The 10,515-nt window shown below is 53.0% G+C and overlaps 4 protein-coding genes across 4 annotated transcripts; 2 read left to right on the top strand and 2 right to left on the bottom strand.

The window, feature by feature from the left end:
• The first annotated feature begins 210 nt into the window (after nucleotides 1-210).
• Nucleotides 211-684, top strand: BO80DRAFT_468074 (CFEM domain-containing protein). The gene is made up of 3 exons (XM_025722903.1): nucleotides 211-334; nucleotides 411-537; nucleotides 597-684. The coding sequence occupies exons 1-3, from the start codon at nucleotides 263-265 to the stop codon at nucleotides 629-631; spliced, it is 234 nt and encodes a 77-aa protein (XP_025571505.1). The 5' UTR covers nucleotides 211-262; the 3' UTR covers nucleotides 632-684.
• BO80DRAFT_199612 (thioesterase family protein) lies at nucleotides 663-2,099 on the bottom strand. Its single transcript, XM_025714195.1, has 2 exons — nucleotides 1,780-2,099; nucleotides 663-1,658 (listed from the first exon to the last, which is right to left on the bottom strand). Exons 1-2 carry the CDS (start codon nucleotides 1,894-1,896, stop codon nucleotides 759-761), a joined length of 1,017 nt encoding a protein of 338 aa, XP_025571504.1. The 5' UTR covers nucleotides 1,897-2,099; the 3' UTR covers nucleotides 663-758.
• A 204-nt stretch (nucleotides 2,100-2,303) lies between these two features.
• Nucleotides 2,304-3,320, bottom strand: BO80DRAFT_364672 (uncharacterized protein; the record flags this gene model as incomplete). The annotated part of the gene is made up of 2 exons (XM_025716162.1): nucleotides 2,304-3,070; nucleotides 3,116-3,320. 2 exons carry the CDS (start codon nucleotides 3,318-3,320, stop codon nucleotides 2,304-2,306), a joined length of 972 nt encoding a protein of 323 aa, XP_025571503.1.
• Nucleotides 3,321-4,579: 1,259 nt separating this feature from the next.
• On the top strand, nucleotides 4,580-10,087 carry BO80DRAFT_428515 (uncharacterized protein). The gene is made up of 4 exons (XM_025720270.1): nucleotides 4,580-5,734; nucleotides 5,796-7,161; nucleotides 7,209-8,827; nucleotides 8,881-10,087. Exons 1-4 carry the CDS (start codon nucleotides 5,039-5,041, stop codon nucleotides 9,652-9,654), a joined length of 4,455 nt encoding a protein of 1,484 aa, XP_025571502.1. The 5' UTR covers nucleotides 4,580-5,038; the 3' UTR covers nucleotides 9,655-10,087.
• Nucleotides 10,088-10,515: the final 428 nt, after the last annotated feature.

The raw sequence follows: 10,515 nt of genomic DNA, 5'->3' as shown, positions 1-10,515 counted from the left end.
ACCCTTCATCTCTGACTCATAACCCTAATAATGATCTTCACATAACACCTCCTTACACTCAATTCTACATCATAGGACACGAGATCCCCGCATTTACACGCAAGGAGACTTACCACCTTCCCACGACCTACATGGTTTAGCTACAAGCCCTACAAGTATATAACCGATATCCTATCTCCAACCCTCTCTCCCCATTCCAAATCCATTATCACTAAACATATATCCATCCTCTACAATCCATACAATTTCCATATCTGTCAACATGAAACCCTCCCTCCTCATCCTCCTCTCCCTCCTCTCCCTAACAACAGGCCAAACCATCCCTCAATGTCTAGTTCGTACCCTTCCCCACCTCTCCCACATCCTTCATGAACCACCCCACCCAACCCCAGACTAACAAAACTGCCCAGGGCGACTGCGTCAACTCCAGCACCGTCTGCGAAGCCGGCGATATCAATTGTTACTGCACCAATGCCGGGTTTCAGCAGGGCGTGCGGGATTGTTTGAATGAGAGGGGGTGTCAGGGGGATTTACAGGGTATGTTCATTCCATTATGTGGATAGTGGGTGGTGGGGAGAGGCTGATTTTTTGGGTAGCGGGGGTGGATTTGCAGAATGAGATTTGTGGGTAGTCATTCACTATGGCGGATTATGTACGGAGTATAGAGTGAGGTATGGAAAGTGGAAGGTATTATATACTAAAATCTAAGCAATTTATACCTATTTACAGTCTAAATGAAAGAAGTAGAGGGTGTAGTATCAACCCTCCCACTCGGCTAACAACTTCTCGTCTAAGCCCACGTATCCCTCTACAACCTTTAATCCCCGTAGCCGTTCTTCCTCGATCTGCTCCCATGTCCAGTCATTTCGATCCCATGTATCGTTCCCATGTGTGACCTTCTCCAATACCTCTCCCACCACCCCGCCATCTACCGCAACGCCCTCTTTAATCCCCTCGGGCGTTTCCAATCCCTCTCCCTCTTCTACCATCACCACTCCTTCGTCCTCTCCCTCTTCTTCCTGGCTTTTCTCCTTAATTTCCCCCTCTTCTGAAGCCCCCTCCGGATACAGCCCACTCGCCCTCAACACCCTCTCCGGATGCACCGTCAACCACCCCTTCTTCACCACATACTTACTCACCGCCGTCGCAAACACCCTCCCCTTCCCCTTCCCATTCCCCTTCCCCCTCCCCTTCTCACTCACAAACAAACTCAACACATAAACCCACTTCCGATCCCACCCCACCACGCGACTCACCACCTTATACCCCTCAAACGGCTTAATCTCGCGCTTAAAACTCGTAAACGTCGACCCGAGCGCAATATACAACGTCTTTCCCACATTCTCCCGTCCTTCTTCCTTGCTGACGTGGCATAGTTCCGCGTCGAGTTGTTTGCTGATCAGTGTGATGCCTGGAGTATAGACGCGGGTGACGATCGCGGTGCGAGAGATGTCCAGGTCGGAGAAGTATGTGCTGTTGGATTTGTGGAAGTTGTAGTCGGTTTCCCAGAGGGAGGTGTGTGTGGTGAGGGTGTGCGGGGCGAAGATGGGGTGGGTTTTGATCGATTTCGTGGTGGTGCTGGGAGGGGGACAGGTTGGGAAGGGAGGGTCGGTGGGACGGCGGCGGAGGTTCAGGAGGAGGTGGTAGCCTAGGCGGATCTGTGTCTCTGTTAGTATGGGTTGCATTGGATGGGATTGAGGTGGATTTCGGGGTGGTTTGAGGGTGGGGTCGTGGGTAGAGGGGGTCAGGGTGACAGGATGCGGGGGGGGCAGTACGTACGTGCCACACCCCAGGCAGGTTCTTGAAGCTGAGAAGCGCAAGAACCAGAGCCAATGTTCTCCAGGAGACCAGGGAGGGGAGGATGGTCTCGCGCAGGGTGGAGAGCGCGTCGGCCATGTTCAGCGTGGTCCCGTGTAGGTGATGCGATAGCCGAAGGATCGTGGTAAAAAGAGCAATGCCCTGGGGCAGACAAGCAATCAGACAGCAGCAGCCGGGAAAGAAAGCTCAGTACTCCGTAGGATCCCGGCTGTTATATGTCAATGGTCAGGAGGATTCCATCGGAGTTGATTGACCCAATGTTGGGAAGTCCGCGGACTGCCCGGAAAAACTACTCGGCGAGGGGTCGCTCGGTTGTAGATCAACCTTCACATCGGATCTGCGCCAATCCAATACTCCCACGATTGAAAAGAAGCAAAGTATCTTCCTCAATTAATTGCATGATCTGTATCACATCCGACCCCGGACCCCGACTGGTCACGTGGTGGACCCACTGACTCGGAATAGCTTCACGCCTTATCGAATCACTAGAAAATCGCCATACAATTCGGCGGACTGGACACTCCCCTCGCACAATTCAACGGACTACTAGAGATGAAAAATGTCCACCTCCCCAACCGTCGACACGTCTCCGCCAACTCATCCAAATCAAACATCTCCCCTATCGGCACTCCCCACCCCGCCAACATATAATGATGGAGATCAAACTCCGGCTTCAGCGGCGGAAACACCTCGAAGCTGACTGCATCGGATGCCACGGCCGCGAAATGATTATCCCACATGAACCGCAGCACACGCTCACTCTGCTCAATCCCCGCATGCTTTGGCATCTCTTGTTGACTATACTTTAGTTTCTCCTCTTCGTTCATTCCCTCCCACGTAGCTGGTAACCCAACTCGTAGGAAAAAGATATCTCCACGCTGAAACTCGATCCCGCATTCTTCCGCAATGGTGAGGACGTCGTCGAGGGACACGGTATGCTGACTGAGCGCGTTGACTGTGATGTTGCGGTTCTCTTTTGCCCAGGTGTAGTAGTCGATGAGGACGCCGCGGCCCGCGATCCCCTTTTTCGCCCAGTGGCCGATGCCGATGCGGGAGGAGGTCGGATCCAAGATTTCGGTGGAGGTGGTGCCCCCGTAGAAGACGCGTTCATCCGGGCTTGGGCCCGGTGCGTTGTGGTGTCGGAGACCGTCCCATTGCGAAGATTGTTGCGGGTTGAAGTGATATTCGTCGTCAAAGGCGACTCCGTCGCTGACCCATTTGATGCGGTGTTCGAAGGGTTTGCGCCGGAAGCCTGTGTGGGTTAGTGGAGTCGCTGAGAGGAGGGGGATGTGCGGACCTGGAGGATTCAGCTTCTCTAGATCCCAGTTTAGACAGACGCGCTCGCCCGTCTGAATCTGGGTGCGCGCCGCATTGGCGACGACCTCGGGAGTGAGCAGACGCAGCATGCCGAGCCCCTCGTCGGCGGAGTTGGGGGCCGCTGGCCAGTAGCGGCGTTTGTCGGGGAGGTCATCGAATGTTTCGGGGAGATCAGGGGCTGACATGATGTGATGAACGGTGTTGGTTGAGTATAGTGAACGGTGTTTGGTGTTGTTGATTCAGTTGGAGTGGGATGGGAGGGGTTGATAACGGCGGGGTCGGAGCAAGTCCGGGGACACCTCCACTTGCCACTTAGGGCTGATCCTAGCAACTTCCCTTGACAATCATTAAATGAGTAGGGTTCTACTGCCTTCTGTAGCTGTACATTATATATTCTAGTCAGTCATGATGTGTTCAAAATCAATGGATCGGTATCTGGCCCTGCATAACCCACTTCTGAAGAATAACCCTGTCGGGACCACATAGACGAATGACTTTCGCGTTTGGATCGCGTTGGATCAAGATGGCATACATAAAGACCCATCTTGAGGTCCAACTGTATCACGGAGAAGGCATTTGTAGTCGCCGCATTGGGAGAATTAGGCATGTCATTCGTAGCTACACTCCATCCTCGGTGCGAGTATAGCGAATCCTTCCAATGCAAATATCAATCCCCGAGCGATCGTGGTGTCCCAACCCCGCAGTATTATGTTGGTCGAGGAGCACGTCTCTTAACAAGTAGCACAAACGACATTTCGAGCCCTATTTGCCAAGTCAAGTCAATGAGAATGCCTTGCCATTGACATTGGATCAAAGGGGGAGTCTCCGATGCTGACGAACAGAGCATATCGAGCCATCTTCCGTGGGATCAACACTAAAGCCGCACCTATCGCAAGGGTCATGAAGATCCCACTAGTTCTGGCCATCCCAGAATACCATACAGGAGGCATTCCAGCTGAACTGGATGATGTGGATGAAGCTCATCTTTCTTGCCAGGTGGTGGCAGAATGTGCTGCACTCGATCCGTGGCCATAGTGGGTGCCTCAGGAATTAAGTTATCCACTGATTTAGAAAGGCGGCCAGGCAAGTTCCGATCTCCGTCTTTCCATCAGGGAAATTAGGAGATGGGATAAACTATTTATCCCGGGTAGGGTCCTGAGCTATCCGAGAGACCTACTATCTATAGACTATAGGACAATGGCTTGGTTGGAAACCATGGGTACGGATGCTCGGAATAGAATGCAGTGACCCAGTGGAGACAGCGACCAACGGAGTGAAAGGACAAGGGAACAAAGGCAGGAGGACTGCCGGACGCGGGCGATCACCTGACCGGACCGGAAGTCTCGCCATCCGAAGATCCCCCTTCACCTCCTCCAAACCTCCAAGCCTCCACGGCCCCGGACCAACTTTATCCATCCGGGAGTTCTGCTGAAAATTCCATCGGGGCGGATGTTCTGACTCAGCGCATTTAACATCATGATTCAGCGGGGATACCTGACAGGGGCCCTAAAGCCCAACTTTAGTCCACATTTGACCCACGGGTCATTGTGCTGATCGGATGCACTATGAATCCCCTGCCCGCTTACACATCAGCCACGCCTCCCCTCATTGGTGTACCTCGGGCACATTTCAGCCCTGAGACCTTGCGAGGTCCATATTGCGAGCAGGCCTGGCCAGATGCTCCAGCACATCTTTCCTACCGATCCCCGGTACCCGAATGGGGCCCGGCAGAGGTCGATTGACTTTCCGTTGATGATTGTAAGTCGATCCCTGGCCGATGTCCTCTGAGGCAAAATGCATGGCTGTCATATAAGAATGGGGCTGCGATGGCCCTCCTCAAGGGTAACCTTATCGCATATTCATCCCTTACATGCCTCTTTTCTGCCCTCTATCCGTGTCCTAGATGGCTCCCAATCACATGGGCCCATGGCCCCAGGATGAGGACCACCTTCTTCGCCAAAATACGCCAAACACCCTAGCCAGTCAGAATGCCGACGACACGGTCACCCCCTCTGTGGACTTGATCGGCCCTGAGGAGAGGCAGACCCTCGTGCGCATCGCCACTGCAGAGTCCATGAGGCGACGCTCCAGCGTCTATACTCAGCATACTGCTACGGGGAAGCGCGATACCCTGGATACGATTCGTGAGGACGATCCTCGTCTGGATCCCCAGACGGACAAGTTCGATCTGGGGAAATGGCTGGCCTTTCGCCTCCAGGAGTTTCATCGCGATGGTTCTCGGACAATTCGACCGGGAATTGTGTTCAAAAACCTCACGATTTCAGGCACTGGAGCGGCGGTCCGGTTTCAAGATACCGTGGCATCGACCCTCTCGGCCCCTCTTCAGATCGGCGACCTTCTTCGCAACCGTCACTCCCCACCAAAGCGCATCCTGAATGAGTTCAATGGGCTTATGAAAAGTGGAGAGCTTCTTCTGGTTCTTGGTCGCCCAGGAGCAGGCTGCAGTACTTTTTTGAAGTCTCTGTGTGGGCAGCTTGATGGATTGACGGTTGATGACAGCAGCGTGATCCATTATAATGGTATCCCCCAGCACCAGATGATCAAGGAGTTTAAAGGTGAAGTCGTGTACAATCAAGAGGTTAGCACCCCACTTAATCAAAAGCCCGCTAGCATAATAACGCGTTAACCATCATCAATAGGTGGACAAACACTTCCCTCACCTCACCGTGGGCCAGACCCTCGAATTTGCCGCCGCCATGCGCACCCCACAAAACCGCATGAGGGACATGTCTCGAGACGAATACGCCCAGTACCTCACCAAGGTCGTAATGGCTATCTTCGGGCTGAGCCACACTTACAATACCAAGGTTGGGAATGAGTTCATCCGGGGTGTCTCCGGTGGAGAGCGCAAGCGCGTGAGTATCGCCGAGATGGCCCTGGCTGCATCTCCCCTGGCCGCTTGGGATAACTCGACCCGCGGCCTCGACTCCGCGACAGCGCTGAAATTTGTCGAGGCCCTCCGACTGCTTGCCGATCTGACGGGCTCCGCCCATGCGATTGCGATCTACCAAGCGAGTCAGAGCATATACGATATCTTTGACAAAGTGACTGTGCTCTACGAGGGCCGTCAGATCTACTTTGGGCCAACCTCAGAGGCCAAAGCCTTTTTTGAGAGGCAGGGCTGGGAATGCCCCTCAAGACAAACCACAGGAGACTTTCTGACGTCGGTCACCAATTCTCAGGAGCGTCGCGCACGAGCTGGAATGGAAAACCGGGTTCCCCGGACCCCCGACGATTTCGAGGCCTATTGGCGCCAGTCGCCCGAGTATCAAAAGGTGCTGGCCGACATCGCTTCCTATGAACAACAATATCCTTTGCATGGGGACAAGCTGACCGACACCGAGTTCCATCAGCGCAAGCGGGCTGCCCAGGCCAACCACACTCGGCCAGAATCACCGTTCTTGTTGAGCGTTCCCATGCAGGTGAGGTTGAACACGAGGCGCGCATATCAGCGGCTGTGGAATGACATCCAGACCACCATATCCAACGTCTCCGGACAGATCATCATGGCCCTGATTATCGGCTCGGTTTACTACAATTCTCCCTCTGATACGGCCTCCTTTACTGCCAAAGGAGCAGCCCTCTTCTTTGCCGTCCTTCTGAATGCCCTGGGAGCCATGTCTGAGATTAATTTGCTTTACTCCCAGCGACCGATTGTGGAAAAGCAAGCATCCTATGCATTCTACCATCCAGCCACGGAAGCCATTGCGGGGATTGTCAGCGATATACCCGTGAAATTTGCTCTTGCGGTTGCATTCAACCTCATCCTCTACTTCATGGTCAATTTGCGACGGGAGCCGGCCCAGTTCTTCCTTTACTTCTTGATCTCGTTTATTATCATGTTTGTCATGAGCGCGGTCTTCCGCACCATGGCCGCTATAACCAAAACTGTCTCCCAAGCCATGACCTTGGGTGGAGTTCTGATTCTGGCCCTCGTGGTCTATACCGGCTTTATGCTCCCTGTACCCTCCATGCATCCCTGGCTGGGATGGATTCATTACATTAGTATGCAGTCCCTCCCTCTGTCCTCTTCTCTTGCTAACCTAGATCAGATCCGATCTATTATGCGTTTGAGATTCTAATCGCCAACGAGTTCCATGGTCGCGACTTCCCATGCTCCTCCTTCATCCCATCTTACGCGGACATGAATGGCTCTTCCTTTATTTGTTCCACAACGGGATCGACTGCCGGTAGTAAGTTCGTGAGCGGCGACCAGTATATCGCCGTCAATTTTCGATACCACTATAGCCACGTGTGGCGCAACTTTGGGATCCTCATCGCTTTCTTGATTGGATTCATGGCCATCTACTTTGTTGCAACGGAATTGAACTCGTCCACCACCAGTACCGCCGAGGTTCTGGTCTTCCACCGCAGCCAGAAACGAGCCTTGCTTGCTAATAGCTCGACATCATCGGATATTGAGAATGGGATCGAACTCAATGCAGTCAAGCCCACTGCGGCAGGTGACAAACCAGGGGATCTTGCGGCCCTAGCCCCTCAACAAGATATTTTCACCTGGCGAGACGTCTGTTATGATGTTGACATCAAGGGTGAGACCAGACGGCTGCTGGATCATGTATCGGGATGGGTCAAGCCAGGCACTCTCACAGCTCTCATGGGCGTCAGTGGAGCGGGAAAGACGACGCTTCTCGATGTTTTAGCCCATCGGACAACCATGGGGGTGATTACGGGGGATATGTTTGTCAACGGCCGGGGTCTAGATGCTAGCTTTCAGAGGAAAACTGGATACGTCCAGCAACAGGATCTCCACCTTGAAACGGCAACAGTGCGCGAGTCTTTGCAGTTCAGCGCCCTCCTCCGCCAGCCTCCTTCCGTCTCACTCAAGGAAAAGTATGATTACGTCGAAGAAGTCATCTCCATGCTCAAAATGGAGGACTTTGCTGAAGCCGTTGTCGGTGTTCCTGGGGAAGGATTGAACGTTGAGCAACGCAAGCTGTTAACAATCGGCGTGGAACTGGCTGCAAAGCCGAAGCTCCTCCTCTTCCTGGATGAGCCCACGAGTGGTCTGGATTCCCAGAGTTCGTGGGCCATCTGCGCCTTCCTGCGCCGCTTGGCCGACAACGGCCAAGCCGTCCTCTGCACCATCCATCAGCCCAGTGCCGTTCTCTTCCAGCAATTCGATCGCTTGTTGTTCCTTGCCCGTGGTGGCAAGACCGTCTACTTTGGCCCTGTTGGTGAGAACTCTCGCACTTTACTCGACTATTTCGAATCCCACGGCGCGCCACGAACCTGCGGCGAGGCCGAGAACCCGGCGGAATACATGCTCGAGGTCGTCAACCATGGTTCGAATGCACAGGGACAAAATTGGTTCGACGTCTGGAAGCAGAGCAATGAGAGCCAGGCGGTCCAGGCGGAGATCGATCGCATTCACGACCAACAGCAACAGATTCCTGTCGAGAACGAGAGCGAATGGAGCCACACCGAGTTTGCCATGCCTTTCTGGTTTCAGCTCTACCAGGTCACCTATCGGGTCTTCCAGCAGTACTGGCGCTTGCCCTCGTATGTTCTCGCCAAGTGGGGACTGGGGATCCTCGGAGGTCTTTTTATCGGCTTCTCCTTCTTCCACGCCAAGTCCTCCCTTCAGGGCCTGCAGACAGTCATCTACTCCATCTTCATGCTGTGCTCTCTCTTCCCATCCTTGGTGCAGCAGGTAATCCTCCCTTCTTCATATTTAGACCAAAACCATTTTAATACGAAAGATAGATCATGCCTCTGTTCATCACCCAACGCGACCTCTACGAAGTCCGCGAACGCCCCAGCAAAGCCTACTCCTGGAAAGCCTTTATAATGGCCAACATCATCGTCGAAATCCCCTACCAGATCATCCTGGGCGTTCTCGTCTTCGCCTGCTACTATTTCCCCGTGGTGGGGATCCAGGGCTCTGCCCAACAAGCCACCGTTCTCATCATGTGCATTGAATTATTCATTTATACCAGCACCTTCGCCCAGATGGTCATTGCTGCCCTCCCGGATACCGTCACCGGAAGTGCCGTCGTCACGCTTTTGTTTTCCATGTCCCTGACCTTCTGCGGTATCATGCAACCGCCCTCCGCGCTCCCGGGGTTCTGGATCTTCATGTACCGCGCCTCGCCGTTCACATATTGGGCCTCGGCGATGGTCTCCGTCCAGGTGCACGGGCGTGCGGTTACCTGTTCCGACTCGGAGGTGTCCGTTCTCAGCCCACCCTCGGGGCAGACCTGTGGGCAGTATTTGACTCAATACGCCGAGCTTACGGGAGGGAACTTGCTCAACCCGAATGCCACGACGGACTGCAAGTACTGCGCTGTGAGCACCGCCGACCAGTTTATCACCGCTACAGGCATCGAATATAGCCAGCACTGGCGCAATTTCGGGATCTTCTGGGTGTACGTCGTGGTGCAGGTTGCTGCGACTGCAGCGTTTTATTACCTCTTCCGTGTGAAGAATTGGAAAACGGACGGATTGAAGAAGAAGCAGAAGAAGGCTGCGAGCTCTTGATTATACATGATCTGCTTGAGCGATACCGTTGTTTCGCATTTGGTCGGACAATCTACCTCATTCCACTTTTCGGTGGCCAAGAGGTATTTCCCACCGACTGGTTTCCTGTTCCAATACCCTTTCATTTCATCGTTCACTTCTGTGAACTTATGTTCACATTATCTTCTATTCTTCTTCCTTTCTTCGATCGACATTCTAGACCATAGACTGATCCTACATAATAACACATTTATACATTTATCTAGTCTTACTCCACCATCCCTTATCTCACTGCCCATAACATATACATCTTGTCAAATAGAAGATCCTCACCTTCATGTACAGCCAGCTATGCCCCTACCACAAACTGATCAACCAGTTACATACCCCAATCTCCGTGTAGTATCACACACCCTCTAATCTGTAACTTGCCCCTTCCAACTCCCCATATCCCACATTCCACACCCCTATAGGCATTTTAAACGCGGTATCAAGAATTTCAATCGAACGTCAACCTTACAATCCTAATGAGAACGATGATTCCAACGCCGAACCAACCACAAAATCACGACCTTCATATACCCATAGGCGTAGATGTAGGCCCCAGCGCGCCCAACCCGCACGAGAACCCTTCTTCGACAATGAAACAGGATCGGAGGATCCTGAGGCATCGGGATCTTCTACAACAAATTTAGCCTTCTGGCTCTCATCATCCTTCCACGTTCCTAGGGGTAAGTACTACCTACCCACACTTCACATCCTATTCCATCTCTTCCCCTTTCTCTGACTAAAAGCCTCCAGTAACTACCATCTCTTTCTCATAATAGTCTCTCCTATCCATCCATTGCTTTACTCACCGATTCAGCGAGCATATGCATCATT

Source organism: Aspergillus ibericus, assembly GCF_003184845.1.
Source record: "Aspergillus ibericus CBS 121593 unplaced genomic scaffold BO80scaffold_48, whole genome shotgun sequence".
Taxonomy (NCBI): Eukaryota; Fungi; Ascomycota; class Eurotiomycetes; order Eurotiales; family Aspergillaceae; genus Aspergillus; species Aspergillus ibericus.
This window is presented reverse-complemented; position numbering and strand designations above follow the sequence as displayed.

What these genes read in the sequence shown, in the direction of transcription:
- BO80DRAFT_468074 (XM_025722903.1), top strand. Translation starts at nt 263, where the DNA reads ATGAAACCCTCCCTCCTCATCCTCCTCTCCCTCCTCTCCCTAACAACA. An exon ending in AAACCATCCCTCAATGTCTA is followed by an intron (nt 335 to 410) that starts GTTCGTACCCTT and finishes AAAACTGCCCAG; the next exon opens with GGCGACTGCGTCAACTCCAG. An exon ending in GTGTCAGGGGGATTTACAGG is followed by an intron (nt 538 to 596) that starts GTATGTTCATTC and finishes TTTTTTGGGTAG; the next exon opens with CGGGGGTGGATTTGCAGAAT.
- BO80DRAFT_199612 (XM_025714195.1), bottom strand. Translation starts at nt 1,896, where the DNA reads ATGGCCGACGCGCTCTCCACCCTGCGCGAGACCATCCTCCCCTCCCTG. An exon ending in ACCTGCCTGGGGTGTGGCAC is followed by an intron (nt 1,659 to 1,779) that starts GTACGTACTGCC and finishes ACAGAGACACAG; the next exon opens with ATCCGCCTAGGCTACCACCT.
- BO80DRAFT_428515 (XM_025720270.1), top strand. Translation starts at nt 5,039, where the DNA reads ATGGCTCCCAATCACATGGGCCCATGGCCCCAGGATGAGGACCACCTT. An exon ending in GGGATGGATTCATTACATTA is followed by an intron (nt 7,162 to 7,208) that starts GTATGCAGTCCC and finishes AACCTAGATCAG; the next exon opens with ATCCGATCTATTATGCGTTT. An exon ending in TCCCATCCTTGGTGCAGCAG is followed by an intron (nt 8,828 to 8,880) that starts GTAATCCTCCCT and finishes TACGAAAGATAG; the next exon opens with ATCATGCCTCTGTTCATCAC.